This window comes from Salminus brasiliensis, chromosome 5 (assembly GCF_030463535.1).
Source record: "Salminus brasiliensis chromosome 5, fSalBra1.hap2, whole genome shotgun sequence".
NCBI lineage: Eukaryota > Metazoa > Chordata > Actinopteri > Characiformes > Bryconidae > Salminus > Salminus brasiliensis.
Genome location: NC_132882.1, coordinates 25,197,264 through 25,220,131, shown reverse-complemented (window position 1 = coordinate 25,220,131; position 22,868 = coordinate 25,197,264). Strand labels below are relative to the sequence as shown.

At 40.6% G+C, this 22,868-nt stretch overlaps 3 protein-coding genes across 6 annotated transcripts; 2 read left to right on the top strand and 1 right to left on the bottom strand.

Moving 5' to 3' along the window:
• Nucleotides 1-3,713: 3,713 nt before the first annotated feature.
• Nucleotides 3,714-5,380, top strand: LOC140555601 (cocaine- and amphetamine-regulated transcript protein-like). The gene is made up of 3 exons (XM_072678878.1): nucleotides 3,714-3,839; nucleotides 4,217-4,300; nucleotides 5,273-5,380. The coding sequence occupies exons 1-3, from the start codon at nucleotides 3,714-3,716 to the stop codon at nucleotides 5,378-5,380; spliced, it is 318 nt and encodes a 105-aa protein (XP_072534979.1).
• A 1,137-nt stretch (nucleotides 5,381-6,517) lies between these two features.
• On the bottom strand, nucleotides 6,518-17,651 carry creb3l4 (cAMP responsive element binding protein 3-like 4). 2 transcript variants are annotated; one of them, XM_072679929.1, is made up of 11 exons: nucleotides 17,569-17,651; nucleotides 15,095-15,188; nucleotides 13,936-14,070; nucleotides 12,395-12,656; nucleotides 11,324-11,457; nucleotides 11,063-11,152; nucleotides 10,114-10,220; nucleotides 9,869-9,937; nucleotides 9,656-9,740; nucleotides 9,379-9,475; nucleotides 6,518-7,685 (listed from the first exon to the last, which is right to left on the bottom strand). In XM_072679929.1, exons 2-11 carry the CDS (start codon nucleotides 15,140-15,142, stop codon nucleotides 7,348-7,350), a joined length of 1,365 nt encoding a protein of 454 aa, XP_072536030.1. In that variant the 5' UTR covers nucleotides 15,143-15,188; nucleotides 17,569-17,651; the 3' UTR covers nucleotides 6,518-7,347. The 2 variants fall into 2 exon arrangements, with proteins under 2 accessions (XP_072536030.1, XP_072536031.1); XM_072679930.1 differs by lacking the exon at nucleotides 17,569-17,651 and having other exon boundaries at nucleotides 15,095-15,245.
• On the top strand, nucleotides 17,247-22,177 carry LOC140556253 (zinc transporter ZIP1-like). Of its 3 annotated transcripts, none has more exons than XM_072679934.1 (4): nucleotides 17,247-17,360; nucleotides 18,075-18,251; nucleotides 19,558-19,688; nucleotides 21,227-22,177. In XM_072679934.1, the coding sequence occupies exons 2-4, from the start codon at nucleotides 18,104-18,106 to the stop codon at nucleotides 21,935-21,937; spliced, it is 990 nt and encodes a 329-aa protein (XP_072536035.1). In that variant the 5' UTR covers nucleotides 17,247-17,360; nucleotides 18,075-18,103; the 3' UTR covers nucleotides 21,938-22,177. The 3 variants fall into 3 exon arrangements, with proteins under 3 accessions (XP_072536035.1, XP_072536034.1, XP_072536033.1); XM_072679933.1 differs by having other exon boundaries at nucleotides 18,036-18,251; XM_072679932.1 differs by having other exon boundaries at nucleotides 18,016-18,251.
• Nucleotides 22,178-22,868: the final 691 nt, after the last annotated feature.

The window sequence follows — 22,868 nt, the reverse complement described above, 5'->3', positions numbered from 1 at the left end:
TCAAAGTTTCAAAAACTCTCCAGCTGTTGTGATTTTACTGTGAGCGGGTGGTTTGCCAACTGTTTTAGGGTCTTCTGGGTTGGTTTGCCGGCTTCTGTAAGTGGTGCCAGTCGGTGTGCCAGCTGTTTTAGGATGTGCTGGTTGGTGTGCCGGATGCTGTAAGCTGTTTCAGGTGGTGTGCCAGCTACTTTTGGATGTGCCAGTTGGTGTGCCAGTCGCTTTTGGAAGGGCTGGTTGAAATGCCAGCTGTTTTAGGGTCTTCCGGGTTAGTTTGCCGGCTGATGTAAGAGGTGCTAGTCGGTGTGCCAACTGCTATAAAGATGTGCCAGTCGGTGTGCCAGCTGTTGTAGGATGTGCCGGTTGTGTGCTGGCTGCTGTAAGATGTGCCAGTCGGTGTGCCAGCTGCTTTAGGATTTGCTGGCTGTTGTAAAGCCGGGAATACAAATGCTGAGTGCTGTGACGGCTGGTTTTAGAAGTGCCAGTTGAAGTGCAAGCTGGCACCTGGCACACAGGGTTCCAACCCTTACTGTAAAGCAGTAAAAAGTGTACTAGTAATAGGGATATGTCACTCTGGCATCATTAATAGACACTATCAAAGCCATTTAAAGCAATCTTACAGCACAATATAAAACACGATGAGCTAAAACAATTGTTGTCCTTTCTTTACTCAGATGCTGATGAGACAGTGGGTCTAGTAACCGCTGCTTTTATGAATCCTCTTCTTTTATGAGTCAGTGTAAGTTATATCTTTTTAAAACAGCAGCACGATTCTTGTTACTGAACATTGAGAGTAGAAAAACATTTGAATTTAATATTAATACGAGTAAACAGAGGAGTTCTGATGTACTTAATGATAAGCGACATCATGTAGAAAATAAAAACTGGTACTGACCTGTAATGTGGGAGAATAGCATCTCTGTAATTGCCACTCTAGACCTCCATTAATGGTTATAAACATTATCAGTTTTGGTTGAACTGGCCCTTTAATTTCATCCCTCCCAGTTTCTCCCTTACAGTCACTGCGGGAGCTAAGATAGGGGTAATACAGCACTACCAGCCAATCAAGAGGAGTAGCATGACCTTTGCGTCAGACATTGGCCCAGTTGGGTCTGAGACACACAAATTCACTTTAGCTTTTGGGTCAATCCAGGTGAAATTACAGAAGGCCTCCTGTCTGACCCACTCAGATTATCTTAATACTTTCAGGAAATAATGTATTTCTGCTTTTCAAAATACCACTATGATAGGTCACTTCATTTCTGCACTGAATAATAATATTAATAATAATAATAAAAATAATAATAATAATACTTAATTTAGCCAGATAAATTAGTCCTAAATCAAGCTTGTCCCATAGGAATCAATCTGATGGATAATCCATGTTTACCTGAAAAAATACCCCTAGGAGGTTTGTGTGCTATAGCTCCCTCTAGCTCTCACCATGAGAACATTCCACAGGTTGAAACCCACATTTCACCCCAAATAAACCCAGACCAGATCAGGCCCCCAGACCAGATCAGGCCCCCAGACCAGATTGTCAAATTACACAATTAAACAGAAGATGCTAATGATGAATTCACCACTAAGCCCACTAAACCCAATCAGCCGGACTGTAATTATGAGTGATGTTATTTCTATCTGATGAGAATTATTATCTGTTATTATCATCATTTCAACTTTTACTCATTACCCATTATCCATCCACAATATTTATTTCTCACATTATCTTCATAGCTGTGCACAGTTTGCTGAGTCTCTCTCCCTCTGTTTGTGAAACAATTTGGTTATGTGTTTGTGTGTGTGTGTGTGTGTGTGTGTGTGTGTGTGTGTGTGTGTGTGTGTGTGTGTGTGTGAAAGAGAGGGAAAGAGAAAGAGAGGCTTATCTTATTGCGTGTTTGGCTATTTTGAGAGCAGGTGGCTTTAGATCTTTGGTGCTTCTTCCAGAGCCACTGTGTTTTTTTACTGCAAGTTTTGCTCAGGTTTCTCTGGCGCTCATCGGACACTGACCCTTGATGGGATGAGCTATTTTGAGTACTGTCCCAGAGCTCTTTGGTATTTCAACATGTTGTGGTGTGTGTATAAGATGCTGGCCCATTACCATAATGTTTCCAAGACCAGCTGAGGCAGGGCAAGATGGAGTGTAACTCTACAATTCCATAGCCTTTGAGCTCAACGCTGGTTTACAGGCTGTGTTGGCAATTGGCCAGTTATAGCTTGTATTTGCAACCTGGCTGGGAGCTCAGCGTGGTCATAACCAGAGAAGTTCAGAGAAACCCTGAACTTTCATTCTGTGCCCTTAACACTTGCCTTCAGTCAGGGTCTCGTAAACAACACACAGTAAAACTGACCACAGATTACACTGAATCGCATACCATCACCAACCAAACGGAACCACGTGTCTAGAAAAAGGTCACTTTATGGAAAACAGAAAAGACTCTTAGCATTAAATGGACTTCATGACAGTCCTTCTGAAAAATAAAGAATCTGCAAAGGGTTCGTTGAGCAAGTGTAAAGAACTTTTACTTTGATAAAGAACCTTTATATCAAGTTACGGTTCTTTAAAAAGTGTGGATTAATATCATTTTTCTCAGCCTCTGGTGCACAGTGACATACCCTAAACTCAGAAGGTGCTTTAAAGGTGGGCAAAGGCCATTAAATGGGCTTTTAAATAGGACAAACCATGGCAACATTATACATACTGACCACAACACTGTAAGGGTCACACTTCCACTGTAATTTCACTGTAGCACTACTAAATGCAGGGTTTATCTCAGACTTTCTACGGTTATGTAAAATCCCTCTGAGGATGGAAGGATCCTAGCGCGCACACAAACACACACACACACACACCATCCACTTCGATCCTTCTTACAAAACCTGGAACTTCTTATCCACCTCCCATTGAGAAAACTGACCTGTTGTCTGTCTCTCCATATGGAGGTGTGTTCATGCTGTATAATTAGGTAAGGAGGGACGCCCTTTGACGCCATATCCGCATTAGGACACCTAAAAGAGGGAGATTAAGGCTGCCGGGTCTCTCCTTTATAGACTTTTATGTAATCAGTGCAGGACAGGGCCTGTTTACTGGGCCGAGCAGGTAAAAGAGGAGGGTCACTGTCTAAACCACCTCTATTCAGGCTGATCACGCCCCTCGTGTGCTGTGATTGGCTAGTACACACACACACACACACACACACACACACACACACACACACACACACACACACACACACACACTCACCGCCCTCCCAATAACAGTTCTCACCCAATGAACTCCTTCCTTATCCTCTAGAGGGCAGCCAAGACAGATATTCCAAACGGAATAGGGTCTGTGGCGCTTTGCCTCCTTTTCTCAACACGTACATTTTAAATTAAATTTTAATTGGTAGGATTTAGGATTTTTATAGGTTTTAAATATTGGCTCTATAAATATACGGTTAGTATTTGTTAATACACCCTCGCAATGCAATTGTTAAAATTCTGTCCAAACAAGAATGGGCGGGGCAATCCACAGAGCGACAAAACTAGCCAATGGCAACGCAGAGGGGGCGGAGCGTTGTCTTTATACGGGTGGGAAAAAAACACACAGACCTCTAACCGTAAATTAATCCATTTAGTGTGCTGTAGGTCCTCATTAAATCCGCTCATTCATGCACAACCTGGAGAGCAGCGGCTACAGACACACCTGGGATTAGCTAAGAGGAACTGGAGCCATGAGCAGGGCTGAGAGCATCTTACTCACTGTGTGGGTTTTCCTCCTCCTCATCATCTCCACAGCCACTCTCGTAGACGCGAGTTCAGAGAAATCGGGGGACCAAAGTGAAGAAAAGCGGGAGCTGGTGGGTAGTTGAGCCATTAGAAATGAGCCTGGTGATTATTCATGTCGTCCTCGGTTATTCTGATTGAAGATATAAACTTTTCTGATAATCAGGAATCTTGTCTTGCCTTTTCATGTTTCTTACTTTAACACACCTGATTTAATTCTTCAGCTCATCAGAGATCATTTTGGGGGTAAAAAGACAGAGCTGGAAAAAAAAATGCTAGAAATTTATTTGGGTGAATTTCCAAGAGGCTGCAATAGAATAAAATCTTTTATATGTTGGTCAAAATCAGCTGAAATGAGATTTACATCCATTAGAATTGGTGATAAATGTGTATCTTGCTATTTGTAGCCATGACCACTATTGACCCTATAAATCTGCATCTTTACCTGCAGCTTGGAGTTCTGCAGAAAGTGCTGGAAAAACTACAGAACAGAAGAACTGTGACTTGGGAGAGAAAACACAGCCGCTTGCCAGGAGTAGGTTTTATTCACACACACACACACACACACACACACACACACACACACACAATCATATTTCTTTAATATTATCTATAAAATAATTAAACACAACCTCCCAACACCCCGCTGAAACAGGATAGTATTCATATAAAATCTGTACGTTCAAATGTCTGTGGAGACCCTTTCTAATGAATGCATCCAGCTACTGGAAGTTATACCCATTGCTTGTATATTCCCTGTAAAGAAGTACTGCCAATAGAATAGGACTCTCTGGAGCAGATAAAAATGAACCTATTGGCACCCTGCCTAATGTCAGGTATGGGCTAGAGGGGTACAAGGCCCCCCAGCATTGAGCTGTGAAGCAGTGGAACTGCGTTCTCTTTAATGATGGTTGGTGCTCCATCCAATATTTTTGGGATTGGTTGAGGAGTTGGGGATGAGGTGGGGTGGTGATCATCCAACAGTCTGACCTCACTAACACTCTTCAATCAGATCCTCACAACAATGCTCCAAAAGCTAGTAGAAAGCCCTCACTGGACAGTAGAGACAAAAAAAGTAGGTTCAACTCTTTTGATGTATACCCCTGATTTTGGAAGAAGCACTGAATGAGCAGGTGTCCCAATACTTTTGTCTATTAATATTAATAACAGTTAAAAGTGAAAGAAAAAAGGTGTGTGTGTGTTTAGTGCAAGAACACTTAGGGAGAACCACATTTGCATTCATTGCCAGGACGTGTTCAGCGTGGGTAACTCTGAATAGATTTAGTATTCATAGATTAGCTGGATGAGGAGAAAAATAAAAATGACTTTTGTGACACCCTGAGGTAACATTATTTTGATAAAAAATTTAAACTTGAATAACTTCTGATTTCTTATTCACCACGACTCAGTACTTGATTAAAGACTTTAATTAATGATTAATTCTTTTTTGATTAATAACACAGAATCTTACCTTCCTCACACAAGCTCTGTCTCCCATCTTTTCCAGTGTAACATTGGGGATTTCTGTACAGTGAAGAAAGGTTCTCGCTTCGGTCAGCTCTGCGACTGTCCAAGAGGATCCAAGTGCAATCTGTTCTTCCTGAAATGCTTGTAAAGGAAAGAATAAATGCAAACTATAAATCATGCTGCTTAATATGTTACCTTTCAGAAATGAACCCTTAGGGAGATTCACTGATGTTGGTAAATCTACTGTTACGTCTGAAAATGTCTTTTGTAAGTGTCCTCCTGAAAGCTTTTATATCAGTTCAACACAGATTTATAAAAATGTGTAAATATCTAAAGTTACTATTTTTTTGAATAAATATATTTCTGAATGTTTTTGAAGGTGTGATTATCTTGTGGTTTGTGCACAGTCCACATGAGCATTCATTCACATACTGTATTAGACCTTTCAAAAGGTAAGATTTGGGAGGGTACATGAAAGTGAATATGCAGTTAAGGTCACTGTTTTCTGTCTATAAGGTCTAACAGATTCTCTACGATGGATGTCCATTTATCTGTAAAGGAAGCTTATTCTCATGTTTGCAATTTTAAGAGTGAATACATTATCCACAGTCTTCCACTGTGGTTCCATTGTGTAAGCCAGTATTTGTCCTGGAGGCACCCTGCATGGCACACTGTTGTGGATTCCTTGTTTTAACACACCCTCTACATCTCTGAAAGACCTTGTTAATTAACAGAATAAATCAGGTGTGTTTGGAGCTGGGAAAACAGGGCAGGGCGCCTCCTGGACCAGGGTTGAGATTCAGTGGTGTAATCCCCACTACCCTGCCCCAAATGGAAAGGGAGCACCACTCACCGGATATGATTTGAATGGTGGGCCATTCTTAGCACAGTCATTCTGGTGCATCAATAAAATTTCAGGTCTGTTGTCCTATGGGGGTCCCTTTCGGGGGGGCTGATAAATTATACAGGCATACCTGACAAAATGACCAACATCTACAAGGTAGGAGACCTAATGAACTGGCAACTGTTTGCCTTTCAGACAAAATAACACTACCAGGTACCACTTACATGCAAACGTCAGTTCATACATTCAACATTTCATACATTCAATAAACATAATCCATTCCAGCAGGGCGATGCCTTCTTGGACTGTTTTCTCGGGTCCATTATTACCTTCCTACCTACACTCATCAATCCAACCCCCACAGCAGACCTTTATATAAATGCAATACTAGCAAGTGCCGTTCCTTAGGCTGCAGATTCGTCTACATACAAAACACTCATATGCAAATAGAACAGCTCATGATTTAATGTACAAACACACCACTCATCCTCATCACAACCTGGCAAACTGCTGCCATACACTCAGCAAACCCTTTCCATATACAACCCTGATGTGAAATGCGTTATTATGTCAAAAAAATGAAAAGTTTTAAAAACATGGTGGTTACAGAGGACTTCCAACAGAATGTCAGAATGTGAAGAAACAAAAAGAAAAGCCCTACAAATCAAGCCATAAGCACAGTTTGCAAGCACAGCAGTCAACCCATATTAGGACTGCGCTTCTTCACCTTCACCTTCACCTTTAGTGTAATTAAATATATATAATAAAAAAAAAATAATAATAATAAAAAAAACTCCAATTTGATATTTAGCACACAGTAACATAACGCATGATTAACTGTACTGTAATTCTGAGAGCTCTTCTTATCAATGCGGGAAATATTACAAAGGAAAAACACTTATTATGTTTATGATATCTGTATATTCCATCATCACTTTGATTTTTTTTTTTGTCATTTCTGAAGCATATTTTTTGCACACCATCTCCTCCTTCTTATTAGCCATTGTTGCAATGACCAAGAACTTGTTAATGCAAGTACAAACCTTAAAAACCAAATAAATAAAATTAGACTGTCCATAAATTTGGATTTCTCCTCAAAAGAAATGCTTCTAATGATGGCTCCCTTCCCAGTACCATGACTGCTGCATGAGGTTCATTCTTAGGAATTAAGAGAAACCTATACACCTTGCAAAGGAAAACCAGGACACCACTAATAGTGTTCATATAACTTCAAGCAGCTCTATAAGGAAAATCCAGCGTAGAGTTGTGGGTTACATCTCATCAGCATGTGCTGGTTTGGCTGCGTCTAACGCAGCACCCCCTGCTGAAGGGGGTGTTAAGCCAGCGGCCAGTGAGTCAGTTCTACTGTTCAGTGAGGAGCTGTTTCCCTGAAGGCTGTCCTCCACGGCAGCCATGACAGCCACCTCTTCTCCCTCCGGGTTGATCAGTGGCTGCTGCTTCTGCAACAGAGAGGATAGTGCATCCACCGGAAACGGCTGCTGGTCGTCTGCAGAGAGCACAGGCGCGGAGACGAGTTTGTTATCATCCATAGCATCTTCTGAGGGCAGCAGTGGTGAGGCTGCATCGTTCAGAATGTTTCTGGAGATTACTGCAGAAGCAAAGACACACACACAAAAAATTTTTTTAGCCCTGAGCTTTTTTTCAACAGAGGTTATGCACGTGACAGTCTGGGTGGCAGCGTTAGCGTTTCAGCCACTAATACACTATAACGGGAAAGAGCTGTTGTGCGACTGCCTGTACAAACAGATTCAGCAAGAATCTGCAAGAAAAGCAATTTGGAGCCATCCTTTTATAGACTGGTGAAAGCTTAAGAGATACAAATGCTTCAATGATTGCTAAAATTCTGGAATCCAGGCACTGAAACATGTGGGAGCCCACTGTTTGGTGAAGTCATGCTCAGAAAACAGGTGGAAGGCCAAAAACAAGCTAGTCGTGAATTTAGTGACATACTATATTTGATTAAAGGGGAAAGCAAATCTGAACCAGTCTCTTAAATGTTCCTTAAAAACAGTGAAAAACACCGAGACCTTTCACTCGACTTTGTGCTCTCAGGTATTCTCAGTTTTCTTTTTTTCTTTTTGAGCAGTTGCTGCTTTGGTCCACTAGTCTTTTAATCACTAGGTGGGAGATATTGTCTAGCCATTTACTGGTAACAGCACCAACCAGCAGTACAGTTATGCCAGGTTTACACTGCACAATGTTATCCCTGAGTTTTAACAGTCTGCAACTGTTTTTGGAGATTGCCCATAAAAGCCTCGTGTTTTATCAGTGTTTGCTCAGTGCTAGATCGGCCACTATGTGTAAACTGCTGCAAGACCTGATCAGAGTTCTGGCAGGTTTAATATCTGGACTGGTCAGGGAGTACAAAACTGGTAGTATGAAAAGTGTTGTGATTGGAAGTTAGTGCGAACGTACTAAAAGTCATTTATATATTCAAATGTGAAACATTTTTGCATAAGATCAATAAATACTGGACGTTCTTTAAGAGCACACAAAACTGGTGTCAAGTGCAATAAAATCTTAGCTATTCTTAAACCAAGGAAACTGTGATAATGCATATGAGGCTTTCATTTTGGAAAAGGGAAAAAAAGGTAGTGTCCCAATCATTTAATAAATCAAACTGCTTGCCTTGATCTTGCCTGCTCTGCCAATATTTTACATTAAAGGAAGTGTCAAGCAGTGGACGTAGCCACGCTCTGGAGAGTAAACCTAATAAACTAACAGTTTAAGACGCTTTTGGAGCACCAGTGTGGTTATCTTTTTGATGTTCCAGGACCTGGAGAACAGTTGATCCTTTGTCTTGGTTGTCTCTATGCAAATGGCAGAGACAACTGGTATTGGTGGAGAGAGTTCATGTTCTGCGTGTTTCACGTACAGGCCAGATGATACGATGGATCATTTTTATACAAAAAACAGACAAAAGCACTCATAATTTTAATAAGATGTTGGCCATTATGTCTCTCATTTTTCACAGTTTTCAGATTTGATTAAAACTAATCAAAAATTCTGAAATAACAAGCACGTTGACCAATGCAATTTACATAACAGTGAAGTTTTCAATCACTTACTTTTTTGGAAATTATTTCAAATTTAGGCATCAATCTCCTTAATTTACACTGTGTTTGTTTGTAAGTTTGTTTTTAAAAGGTAAAACTATTTAAATCATAAGCCTTTAGATCCAAGAGTCTTTGTGATTATGAAAAACAAACATTACCAATCTGCATGTCTTGCAAATTGCAATAAATTCCAACATATTTCATCTCATATTTCTTCACACTGACCTCCTGTAGGTGTGTAACTGTCATCTGAAGGCTGAGATCTCCAGCGGAAGGGGCAGTAACTGGGGAAGACGAGGAGAGCCAAGGAGAACAGCAAAATCTGTCATATAATGAACAAGAGAGCCATAGTTCACTGCAGTGCTGGACTGTAATCAGTGGCAGTTATGGGTAATCAGAGTAATTCATTCTGAGCCACATTTTGGTCAGGTTGCAGTGGTCAGTCCTGTGAATAGCATTTAAACTCAATTTAAACTATGAGCGTACAATCAACAGCTCTTACCATGACGCATGTGCTAGTCTGGGCAGCTTTTGTGGCAGTTTGCTTGACTAGAGCCTGAAGTCTCCGCAGCTGTGCCAACAGAGACCTGCACACACACACACAGACACATACATACATATGCACATCACAATCTGATGTGCATCTATAAGAGATTCTTACAGAGATAAATGAAAATGGACTGAGAGACAGTGAGTGTATATAAGTATTACTCACATGTTGTGTTTCTCCAGTTGATCCACTGTTCTCTTTAGCTCCTTGTTCTGAGCTGAGCATGCTGCAACCCTGAGACACACACACACACAGACACACAGATTTTAGGGATTAATCTGACCGTGACAACGTAGCATGTAGTTGTTTTCTGAAACATTTTAAGAAGATGAATTAAAGCCATACACAGATCAATTTTACAAAGCGCCAAACCCAAAACAAACGGCTGTAAAGCAGTGCGAGTGGACTACCTGCTTTCAAGACCGTCAATGTACTCCTTCTTCCTGCGCCGGCTGTCCTGGGCTGACTGCTTGTTTCGGATTTTACGCCTCACTTTCTTTAGTATCCTCTCCTCAGCCTGCAACATTGAGTTTAAGCAAACCACAAACACACCATCATATATGGGGGTTTGCATACCCCACAAATTACATGCTGATTTTACAAGTCTAACTTCTGCACACTTAAAAAAAAAAACATAAAAGATGGCATTCACAAAAGTTATGCCTTATTTCTTTACCAATATGTTAAAACTGTCAAATAAACAGAGACTGGGTTCTAAAAGAAGCAGAGAAATGTTAGAATTAACATAAAATTGTGGTCAGTGCAGCGGAGTGGGAAAAACAACACCACCAGCTCTATAGCAGACTAGGGCTTGATTTCCTGGCTGGACAAGCCCATTATACTACACCAATCTTTAGGTAACTCCTAAACTCCTAACACTACATTCGCATTCCTGTGTAACCAGATCCAAAGGTCTCTGGATAAGCTAAATAATGAAAACGTAAACAGATACTTTGGGAGTATTTTGCAACACCAAACTTCATTAAAGAGTTTAAAGAGACGGTTTTGCCTAAAATAAATAAATAAATAAAGAGCTTACAGTTTTCTTTTCTGAACTGCAGTTGCAAGCACTGACTGAAACTCTTTTGTCCGACTCATAAGGAAACTGGTATAACATTATTCTCAATATAGCACTGTTCATGATTTACATGTTGTATTTTCTTCCTCTTTCTTTGCGCCATCATTTTTAAAAACACATTTGACAAAACATTTTTTTTAGGGAGAACACAAAGTGTCCAAAAACATTTGACAGACACAATATGACTATTTTCCTATGGATAACAACGAGAGAACCAATGGAAGGTTTTCAACACAATAAAATACCATCTGCATCACCAGCTTCACCAACTACTACTTTACCTTTGTTAACGGCAGATTGTTAGGAAGTGAGATTCCTTCCTGGTTCAGAAGCTTCTGCTCCTCCTCAGTCAGCTCCAGCTCTGGGAAAAGCTGATTTCAGACAAGATGTTAATCAGCTGTTTCAATATCACAGATCAACTGCAAAACTGATGTTGTACAAATCAAATGAAGAGCAGCTTTATTATGCCGTTATTAACAATTGAATAACATATGAAATCAGAATATACTATGAAATATTATTGCCGAACAAAAAGGACTGACCAGGCCATCGAGGTGTGTGTCGTGTGCATTCTCTGAGCTTTCCGGATGAATGTGTTCCACTTTTACTGAAGAAACCAGTGGCAGCTCGCTCACGATACAGGACTCAGACATCAGCACCTGGGAGCTCCACTCGTCTAACAAATGGGAGAGGGATGGGATCAGTTTCTGGAATTACTTCAGTAATAAAATCAGCAAACTACAGTCCAGTGTAACACTAGCTAGATTAGGGGTTGTATTTAAAGACTAAAGTAATATAGCAATATCACAATCAACTAAAGATTTTACACCGATTATGATAAATGCAGGCTTATTTCACAGCATTGGTACTTGCCTTCAGGCATGTCAGCATGTTTTTAAAGGGACAGTACATTGAGGAATACACACAGTGAGGAAAGTATTGGCAACAGGGCTGAGTGGGATGAGCTATTTTTTATTTGTTTAAAATTCTGGAGGTTTCACACTGTATAACTGTATTCTTATTTATTTAGCATAACTGAGGCTTATGTCTGAGGTTTATGGTATTCTAATTTCTGCAGTACAAAAAAAAAGTACAATAAAAGGTTTAATTTCAGCATGCACCAGGTAATCAGCTGCATAAAGGAAACCATTCGTATTTTTATATTCAAGTATTAAAAAGGCTATCACATAATATTAAAAATTTACATTATTTTAGGGGAAACCTATCTTGAGCTTATTTTACTACCAATACACATAATGACTACTTTATAGTAAAGCTCGGTAATCCTGAGTTCACTGACAGTAGTGAGCGGGTTTACTCAAAAACAGCCCGGGGGGTCCTTGGGGAACATTTGTGTGCTAGCCTACTATTCCTAGTAACACAGTGCTAAGCGTTATGGTTTGCAACACAGACAGTAGAACAAATATTAAAATACCCTAATTACCAAAAATGAATAAAAGGTTAGATTTATTGCCCAGTCCTACCTCAGAAATCACCTGAAAAGCACCAGAAATCACAGAAGCAAATCTCTGATATAGAGAAGGTGAAAACTGGGTATTATATTCCCCCCAAAACTACAGCATTACGGCAACAAAAGAAGAGCTGATACACACCGAGCTCAATGGAGATGACATCCACCTTCTGCTGCTCTTGTGGGCCAGTCCCTAGGCCACTAATGTCATACACCACCTGGTAGACAGTGGGCGTGGCCTGGTTGGGGTCGGAGTCTGCCAGCACAGTCGGGCCGTCAGAGTACCGGTCATCTGACATGCCACTGTCGCTCTCGGACAGACACTGCTGCAGAGGATCTGAGGTGTAAACCTCATTTGGGTTTATGGCCTGGAGCACGTCCTCAGACTCACTGTCGTTAAGATTCTGATAGAAATCAGAATGAACAACAAGCATTTATAAAGCATCTTTCACAAACCTGTCAAAAGCTTTAACTGCTAGTAGGTCTTCATAAATGGGGTTCTACCAGCTTTACACACTGTTTTGGTGAAATGGTGAGATTTGCGCCACACACAGTGTTATGAATTCTGTAATTATTAAAGTTTTATTAAAGTGTTTTATTGTGGGATTCTTTAGCGTGTATGTATTAGCATTAGCACTAGTTTCTTCCAGTCCTGAATGTGTTCTTCAGTGCTTGTTTAAAAACTATGAAAGGTGTGGGACATCCAGCCGGTAAAACAGACACCCAGCCGGTAAAGTTTTGCACATTATGGTCTGTTTTCATGTTCCACTATAAATAAATGAATAAATAAATAAATAAAGCAAGCTCCACATTGCAGACTCTCTTTCGTTTACCTTCTGAGAATGCTCCTCAGTGCTGCCGGCTGGACAATAATGTCCGTAAATTGCACCTTGAGGACACCAGACGGCACTCTAAACACTGTGGCTAAAACAAAGACTCTGAACTGGATTGGGATTAAAATGTGCCTGGACCGGTCCAGATCCACTGGATCGGATTGGGACATCCCTAGTGACCGATGCGTTGCCACACTGGCTCTCGTGGCTCAGTATTTACAAACTGTAATGGTTTTATCCACACACACAGCTCACATGACAGACAGCTGCTCAGTCTGTATGCTTTCATTGTTGCCCTGCATCCAGATTGAGGGAATTATTTCTTTAACATTATAACACACTGATATGGTTAAACTTTGGCGATTAATCTGCAGTTCACGTGCGTCCAAACCCGTTCCTAGTTAGTGCAAGAAACATGCAAACTGCCAAATAATTTGGTCATCAATTTCAGTCGACTAAGCTGATTAGTCCTTGTCCCCATAAAAGGTCATCAGTATTAATGAGTGGTGACATTACAAAAAAGGAGAAAACTGGTTGGCTATAGCATTATTTCTAATGCATTAGCAACAGTCTCTTTTGTATTCAGAAGCACACACCATTTTTTTCATAAAATAAACCTTGACAGTCACGTACAACAAAGAAAACACTCATTCCTTTCTAAACCAGGTCCTATTTAATATAAACACATGCTAAACATTTTGTGTTCATATAAAAAACAGAATATTCACCTTACATTTTCCTATAAAATGCAAAGGCTGTTTGAAGCAAGAGTAAACAATAAAGAGAAAGATGTAAAGCCCTTTAAATAATAATAATAATAACAACATGATTAGGAGGCTCTGTTACTCACACTGTGGGGCTGAATGACCCACTCATCAGTGCTGGTATACACAGACTGTGGACAGGAATCAGTCAGAACCAGTCCAGCCTCCAGCGGTCCATCCTCCTCGCTCTGTCTAAAAAATAGGCTGCCCTCCTCGCTGTCCTGTAATGTGCAACAGAGAAGGTCAAAACAGATGAGGGTCCCATTTTGGCAACCATTCTTCTCTGCTACAAGAAAATAATTCAATAAAAACAGGCTTATCTACGTTTACGGCAAGTCTATATAGAGCATAGAAAAACTAGTCTCTCACCAGTTCAGCAGGAAGGGGAGAGAGATTGTTTACACAAGGAGTGAGTAAGAGGTAGAGAGATATAGAGATCGAGATAGAGAGAGAGAGGGAGAGGGAGAGGAGGAGGAGGAGTTTCCTCTGTTTAAACACTGCGTCCACCGTTCTCTCCTTAAAGGGTTTTACTGACATGACAGTTAGAAGAAAAAGAAAATGATAACAATAATAATAATAATAATAATAATAATAAAACAGTTATTTGCACCCAAATCTTACTCACCAACCTTTTAACCCTATGCATTTTATTCAGTTGTTTATCTCCTTAGGTTTAATGTTGAGTTACTACTATGAATGACTCAGTTTGAGTTATTAGCTTTAATTACTATAAATATACTAATAAGTAGCAAAGTTCTGGAGTCATGGGAGCAATAAGCTCAAGCGTGGGCCCACATACAAGGCTTTAGGACTTAAGGGGTTAATCAGTCCACAGCTCTCCTCACTGTCCCTCAGGTTGTGATAAGATTCCCTGAATCTCTCTGCTGGCCGCTGCCTTTACTTACTCTCAACAAACTCTGAGGAGATGCTGCACATTTTCTTACAGAACAGGTTATCTAGGATACAGCTTCTGTCTCCATTTCTCTTCCTCCCTCTGGACTTGTAGTGCTAGCCACATCCTGGAAGGCACACAGCCTTCAGTTCACGTCCATTACCAGCGACATCAAAACAGAGCTTGTCCTAAAAACGAGCTCAGACTGGGAGTCTCGTTTAGCTTGCTCAGCCTCCAGCTTGTGGTGATTCACAGCTTGAAGTAAACACCACCCAGGTGTACATGTGAAATAAAAACAACCCCCACGAGCCATTACTGTCGCCAAACAGTCCCTCTGGGACCCTCTTACTCACCCCTTCACTGGGTCCAGCATATCCAGGCACGATGTCCGTTTCCCTCATTGTTTCTCCATAAACGTCACCGCAGGAGCTCTGAAATGTTTGTGATCTGCAGTTCAACAAGCAGAGAGAAGCCACATCCGTGTTGTGCAGGAGGGCAGGTCGCGCTGATTAACCCCTCCACACACACACACACCAACACACTCCAGCACATACACCGCCATCTGCCGCCTCTGTGGGGAATCCGCTGAGGCCTATCCGCGCACCTACAGATCTCCAAACCTGTACAGCTGACCGCCTACATGCTGACCGCTGATTGGTCTAAAACTGCCATCGCTGGCCAATGGAAATGCTCGATGCTAAAGAGAAGTCATGTGATCACAAATCGTGAAGGCGTTTTTTTGAGCGTGAATGGATCAGTGTGGGTTTGCTTTGAGGGGATTTTGAGGGGAGGAGGAATGCCAAGGAATGTCATCTAATGCCAGACATCTTACCCTGAATATGAGTTTAACTGTGAGTATATATGTAAGCAGTTTTAACAGTAAGCAGTTACTAGTTAACCCACATCCAAATAAAATAAAATATTGAAAAGTTTGATCTAACAAAAAATAAACGTACAACAATCGCCACAATCAGCACAACCCGCTGACATAACTCACACCAAGACATGTAGCTAGACTTTAAGGGACTGCTGAGAGATACTGGGGCGGTTTCGGGGGCGCACACTTGAGCGAGCTAGCAGGGCTTAGTGGCTTGCTGTCTGCAGCGCTGCCAGGAATTTTGAGCCCCAGGAAAAGATATTGCACTGGGCCAGACAGCTCTAACAGTTCTACCAAAATACACAATTAATACAATTTAAGCCCCCTGTCAGTCACAGGCTCTTAGAATCAAGTTTCCCTCCTTGGGATTTTGTAATAAAACCCATTGTGCCTCAAAACCTCTTCAGTTTTATATATACAAAAGATCCTAATGGTTTAACAGGTGATCTGTGATTGATTCTGGTGGTTTTCTAATGGGTCTTAGTGATGCTCTAACTAGTGGTCCCCAGTCTTAACCATTAAATGAATTCTTTTTACTTTATATACCACTTGCCAGGCAAAGACAACTAATTTTAAACTAAATACATTTATAAATAAATCAATACATTGTAATTTAAGTATTTTGTATATAAAAATAAAAAAAAAGATTTTGCAATTCCATTATTTATAATTCATTTCTACAGGTACAAGAATACAGTGGAGTTAGTAGCAGAATTTTGCCTTATCATTCATCCACATTCTCCCAGTAAAAAACACAAGGAAGATGAATTATGAGTGAAGTGATCTTTATAAATGTATTATTATTTTTTTCCACATATCGGATATAACACACTATATTTCTGCAATTTTGATGTAATAGACTTTATGTATGTAGAACCTTTTTTATTATTAAAACAGACTTTGGGATTTTCAGGGTTTACTGTGTTAAAATGGGTTAATTTAGAATACAGTTTTGTAGTTCTCTAACAACTTTCACTTGCAAGTCCATAACTGGCCACCCAAAGAGGTCTTTCGATCGCTGTTCTGTTCAGACCCTCGCTTGATGAGTGTTATTAACCTGAGTTGCAGATATACCATGAAATGGCTAGTACACAACTAGTTTAGCTCGAAAGCAACAAAAGGGTGTTGATCCAAATCCAGACCCTTCACAGTGCAAGGCCATCTTTCTGCAATGTAGGTCTTAACCTGTTGTAACAGTAGACTAGATTGTTGAACAGCCGTAATGAACATTTACCCTAATATAAAGAGAGAGATTACTGACAAAAACTAATAAGTAATCCTAAAATAAGACTATTTAGGTTTTAAAAAATCATATTATTTAAATGTCTCCACCTGTAGCTATGTTTTACTTTTAAACTTTTCCATATTTGTATAACCTCTTACTATATCTAGGATCTTCTCATTTATGCTTATAAAGGCTGGTTTTTTATCAGTGAACATTGAGGTCAGGCGTTTTCTAGAAGGCTCAGTGTCCCAATATTCCAGTAGATCTAGTTCCCCTCAAGAGCTTATCAGGGGTCTCGCGTTCGTTCCCTAGAATGAAAGCCACTCCTTAGGGAACTAGGGATGTTTTTGAGACGCGCTTACTGAAACGCTTAAAGCTCCGCCCACTCCTTCCCGGACTCGTTGAGTCACTTTCCCGTTACAGAAACAAAAGCAGAAAGTTGCGAAGTCTCACACGCCACCTCCACAAACGACGTTTCGGAGCTGCGGGAAGTCGCCGGCGTCTTGGCACTACGAAGGTAACAGTGCTGTTAGGCTCATACACGCTAAAATAACGCCGATGGAGGAAGGCGCTGTAGCGGGGTTTTTACGTCCTCCCATCTCTCTTCCTTTTCAAAAACTCTCCTCTGGCGTATAGCACTAGTAATGCTGTGAGGGCTAGCAGAGTGATGAAGCACAGGGCTGTAACGAGAGCAATGGTAAAGTGTTCAGAAAGAGCTAACTTACTCTCGATTGAAGGGACAAATGGGAAAAGGCTGTCGTCAAAATGTCGTGATGTGTTCAGCTGGAGAACAGTCGCATGTACGCCAGGCTGTATCTGATGCTTACAGATGGTCTGATAGTTCCTCCTGCTTAAAGATAAAAAAAAAATATATATATGTTATGAATTTGTAATTAACCTTTCAGAATGAGGGATAATGCAGGACCAGTCTAAATAATAATAATAATAATAATAATAATAAATTATTATTATTATTATATATATATATTATTATTTTTTTTAATTATTATTATTATTATTTTTATTATTAGTATTATTTTTTTTAAGGCCTTGTCCAAAGTTAGACCTGTGAGTTAGACTGTTAGACAGTTAGACAGTGATTCCTGACTGTCTTATTCCAGTAATATAAAGCCACCTGATTGCACTTGAGTCTTTATCACGTGTGTGTTTAGTAGATCATTGTCCTCCTCAGTGAGCAATGGCTTGATTGTGGACCATATGTGACTGTAAGCGACTGTGAGAGCATCCAGAATCGGAGAGATGGCCTCAGCACAGGTGCCGCCCGCAGGCATAGTTGAGTTGGACTTTAAGCTGGGCTCTGTCTGCCTGCTCTTCTCCTCAACTCTATTTTGTGGATTCGCTTTGCTCTGGCTGCTGAGAGGAACAGGGAAATGTGGCTTATATTCAGGTAAGTTTTGCGGGCTGCATATTTATTATAGTGAAATACTCAAATATGTACAGTACTTTGTAAAGGTGTTATGCAAAGGTATATATCTGTGCAGTAAGCCTTGAAAACACATACTGTATATGACAATAGATCCCAAAAAATAATCAAATAGGCCTAGACATTACACTGTGATTTGCTGTACGAGTATGTTAGTTATGTATTTACACCCAGGTAATACCTAGTTTATCATAAAAAGCCTTAATTAAAGTTAACCATTCATTAAAATGGAACTGGACAAAGTACTGGGCCAAGACCTCAATAAGTTTTCTCAAAAGACATTTTTCACTTGGAAAAAAAAATTCAGGGAAAAGACACACATACTAACCTTTTATGTATTTTTTGTGACTGCCTAAAACGTTTGCACAGAACTGTATAAGAAAACAAAAAGTTGCAGAAGACATTTAATAGTTCCAGTTCAGAGTTATACACAGTACAACTAACATTGATACACTGACATGAAACAACAGGATTGAATATAAGGTACAATATAATAAGATACAGCTTTGTCAAATAAAGTAGCCTACGTTAAAAAAAAAAAAGTAAGTAAGCAAGTATATAAGAATAAAAATAGCAATATGTTATGCACTAACTGTACTCAAACTAGAAGAAATACGCAATGTGCAATGCAGAAATTAGTTGTCAAGTGTAATGTGCAACAAGTGCATTGTGGATGTGCAACATCATGTTGTGCAACTGGGCAGGAAGTAGTAATTATAATTATTTTAATAATAAGTGATGATGTTCATTGGCTTGCGCAAAGGACCTTCTTCTCTTCCTCTCTATATTTACCTTCAGGGAGCGGAAACGCTTCCCTGACCGTAACAGAGAGAACAGTACATTGCTTGGAAGGCCGAGGTCCTTTTTGATCTTCCTGGCCTTCATCCATCACCGCTTGCTGTAGACTAATAGAATGGAAAAATGTATAGAAATAGTATTATAGCATTGTAATAGCATCGGCATATTCCTTAAACAGACTGCCCTGATGCTCAGACTCTCAAACTAAACTTTTAAAATGAAACGTATAATTATTGTTTAATTATACATAGTTTGTTAAATTAAATAAAACCGAGAACTGAGTGCAGATAAATGTCTAAAATGATTGTAATAGGCCACATCGGTGCACATTCACATGTTTCAAATAATTATTAGAAATCTAGGAAGCCTGTAACAGGAGAAAAGTGGTGATCAGACAGTAAAGAATATATATTGTAAATAATTTAAAAAATCCAGCCGTTAATGTCTTTGCTCTTGTTCTTGTGCTGTGAAGAGAGTCGTTACAGAGCTCTGGATCTGCTTGGCTGCTGGGCTGCAGGGGTTTTCCTGGCCAGCTCTTTGCTCAACATGGTGCCCAACCACGTGGCTGGAATGACTGAGACTTTCAGTAACTTGGGAGTAACAGTAAGTCTCACTGAAAACGTGTAAACATGCCCTCCCTGTCCAGGAAGAAGTTGGTTATTGGTGACAGTAAGAAAAGCATCTGGCATTAATCTGGTAAAAAATAATCTGACATTATTTCTAATTCGTAATGCACTGAAATTCGTAGCACAAGGAAGTGCAGATTCTGAACTTTCAATCACCACCATTCCTGTCATGTCTTTATTTAGATACATTTTTTCATTAAAAATTCAATACTTTTAAAATTATATTTTAGCGTTTCTTACTTTGCAGTTAAAAGTTTTATCTTCATAGTTGTGTAATAACCTTTAAAAGCAAAGCGCAAATAATAAGTAGAAGCGGTACATGAAATTGTACTGAACTGTCATGGTCTGTAACGTTGACAGAGTAGGATGGAAGGTTTGACATCGCTTGCTGGATGGTCCTCTGGTTGGCATTTATCTTGTATCTGTGTTATGTGCATGCCACAAAGTGTTTATCCCTGCCTTTTGCATTCCGTCAACATTATGCCATCAATTAACATAATTTTTAACATTTATGAATAGACTTGTACGGTGTAACAGTAATAATGTATACCACCGTATTTAAACATGTTCAAGGTATCTCAAAATGAGGACGATATTTCATAATTACGCCGTGTCAGATTTCCTTTCTTTGTCTATGTAGTTCATGGCCAAATAAGCTCACTCCCCATGTGCATTTAAGAGAGCCACAGGGTGGGGGCGCTGTGGGTGCTCACTGAACTGAAAAACAAACAAGCCCATCTTAGTTTTATTGCAGAATTCGACTAAAAAAACAGCTACTAAATGTGCCTGAAAACACTCCTAAGACCATTCACTCGACTCTGCTCTCTCAGGTGCGCTGCTAACTATCTTATCTACTCTTAAGCACACTGTTAAGTCTAAACACAGCAGAACCGGCCTCATTTCGCCTTTCTGTTACTCCCAACGCCAGTCCCTCAACTTTGCTCTCTCAGATACAAGTTTGTATTGTCAGCACTTGTGTCTATAGCTCTGCAGTTAGTCAACAGCAGCTGCAATGGGCTGTCTGATACTCGCAGGAGCTGTAACATTGGCCAAGCTAGTTAAGCAAAGGGCATTGGTCACCAGTTGCTCCAGTCATTCATGTAAACGTTAACCCCCCTCCCGCAAAAGGGGCCACTGCCCAACCCTTTTTGTGAATCAGTTCAGAATCATTTACGTTCGTATCAAGGTTAATCTAAGAATACAACAACCTGTAATGTGTGCTACTGTCTGTTTAAAATCAGTGAAGGGAAACCTAGATTAGTGTCATTCAAGGGGGGGGGGTCCTGAATTGAGAGGTCCCGACCACAGTATAAACCAATTACTGGATGTCCAATGGCTTTGTTCAGTGTCTGTTACTGATGTAACCTTGTTTATCAGCCAGGGAGGGTGCTGCATTTCTGTTTCACGGTAAAAGTGAAGGAAATCTGGCCCAGTGTGTTAGAATATGCTCTTGTATGCATGTTTGTATGCTCTCTAATTCGATTTTTTGATTGTCTCTTTCCCTTCATTCCCCAGCTTCGTTTCCCTGTTCCAGAGTTCATCTTGGCCATGGGCTTCCTCTTAGTGTTGGTCATCGAGCAGGTTGTCCTGGCCCATAGAGAACAGTCAAGCATCCATATGGCTGAAAAACAAGCTCTTCTGGTGGGCTCCAGTGTCCAGCCACATGACCAATGTCACCCACAGTATTCTCATCAGTATTCTAGGACGGTTCACTCACGCTCTGAGGCGCCCAGAGGAAAATGCTTTGGGGGGGATGCAGAGGTCAGCTCCCTTTCCACTGTCCGAGTTTTTGTCTTGGTTTTCTCATTGTCTCTGTGCTCAGTGTTTGAGGGTTTGGCAGTTGGTCTGCAGGAGGCTGGTGTTAAGGGGCTTGACCTCAGTCTGTCCCTGCTGTTCCGTAAAGGTCTGACTGCTCTCTGCCTCGCCATCAAACTCACGCAAGACCAGCTGCGGAGAGTTGCAGTGACCACCTGCCTGCTGCTCTTCTCTGCAACTTGTCCGCTGGGGGCAGTGCTGGGAATCGGCCTTCGGCAAACCCACACAGCTCCTCAGTACCAGCTGGCATGCTCCACTCTGCAGGGTCTGGCGGCAGGAAGCTTTCTTTACGTCACTGCGATGGAGGTGTTGCCTTATGCACTGAGCTCCGGTGGGCAGCGGATCACCAAGGTCACTCTGCTCCTGACGGGCTTTACTGCGGTTACTGTACTCCTGCTCTGTCTGAACTGAGACAGAAATGGATGCAGCCGCATGATGGACATTATTTACAGGCTGATTTGTAGTCATGTAACCAATGAATGGTTAGAAGAGTTAGCAATTTACTTCGCTAAGCAAGTAGATATGTTTTATGTACTGAAAAAAAGCCATTTGGCAATGTGGCTAAAAACATATCGCAATGTATTTTTTTTTTTTTTTCATATCATTCAATATTGTTTATTATTGTATGTATTTTTGGTTTAAATGGCACTTTAAATAATAAATAGCTTTAAATATATATATATATTAATACAAACTTTTATTGTAATTTGCAGACAATATTTAACACTAACCAGTTTAAATATAAAAGGATTAAAAGGAAAACAATATGTGTAAATATCACATTGTAACATCTGGGGGGTTGAGCCAGGATGCAAGTTATTTATATTTCGTTATCCTGTTAATATCATCCCTGACAGAGGTCACAGAATCCAAAATTACTGAAATAGCCATGATATAAACACAAACAAAACCCAAAAGAACAAACCAATAGCGACAGTGCTAGACAACCAACAAAGCAAACACGGGGGTTTAAGAGAACAAGACACAAGCAGGAACATCTGGGGAAGATAACGAGAGGGCAGGGCTACAAAGGAGACACAGGTGGGAACAGTAAGGATAAGGCAGGGCTAGGGCGGAGACAAGAAACTAGTATGAATAGAGCCATGTGCTAATGTGGCCAGACAAAGACACATGTTACAGGAGCCCCTCCCCAATGCACAACTCTGGGGCGCCTGAGACCAAACACCCTTGGAGCCAGCAAAGGGGAGAGGTTGGGAAAAAACAAAGAATGGCTAGTGGATTGGGGCACAGACAGGAGATGAAACAGGGACAGAGAAGACAAGAAACGAAACTGGAGAGTGTACTGGGGGCCTGACAGAGGACTGGAGAGATGATGGAATGC

What these genes read in the sequence shown, in the direction of transcription:
- LOC140556253 (XM_072679934.1), top strand. Translation starts at nt 18,104, where the DNA reads ATGGCCTCAGCACAGGTGCCGCCCGCAGGCATAGTTGAGTTGGACTTT. An exon ending in GAAATGTGGCTTATATTCAG is followed by an intron (nt 18,252 to 19,557) that starts GTAAGTTTTGCG and finishes TGTGCTGTGAAG; the next exon opens with AGAGTCGTTACAGAGCTCTG. An exon ending in TCAGTAACTTGGGAGTAACA is followed by an intron (nt 19,689 to 21,226) that starts GTAAGTCTCACT and finishes TTCATTCCCCAG; the next exon opens with CTTCGTTTCCCTGTTCCAGA.
- LOC140555601 (XM_072678878.1), top strand. Translation starts at nt 3,714, where the DNA reads ATGAGCAGGGCTGAGAGCATCTTACTCACTGTGTGGGTTTTCCTCCTC. An exon ending in GTGAAGAAAAGCGGGAGCTG is followed by an intron (nt 3,840 to 4,216) that starts GTGGGTAGTTGA and finishes CTTTACCTGCAG; the next exon opens with CTTGGAGTTCTGCAGAAAGT. An exon ending in AACACAGCCGCTTGCCAGGA is followed by an intron (nt 4,301 to 5,272) that starts GTAGGTTTTATT and finishes CATCTTTTCCAG; the next exon opens with TGTAACATTGGGGATTTCTG.
- creb3l4 (XM_072679929.1), bottom strand. Translation starts at nt 15,142, where the DNA reads ATGAGGGAAACGGACATCGTGCCTGGATATGCTGGACCCAGTGAAGGG. An exon ending in TGTCATCTCCATTGAGCTCG is followed by an intron (nt 11,458 to 12,394) that starts GTGTGTATCAGC and finishes CCCATTTGTTAG; the next exon opens with ACGAGTGGAGCTCCCAGGTG. An exon ending in ACAATCTGCCGTTAACAAAG is followed by an intron (nt 10,221 to 11,062) that starts GTAAAGTAGTAG and finishes TCAATGTTGCAG; the next exon opens with GCTGAGGAGAGGATACTAAA.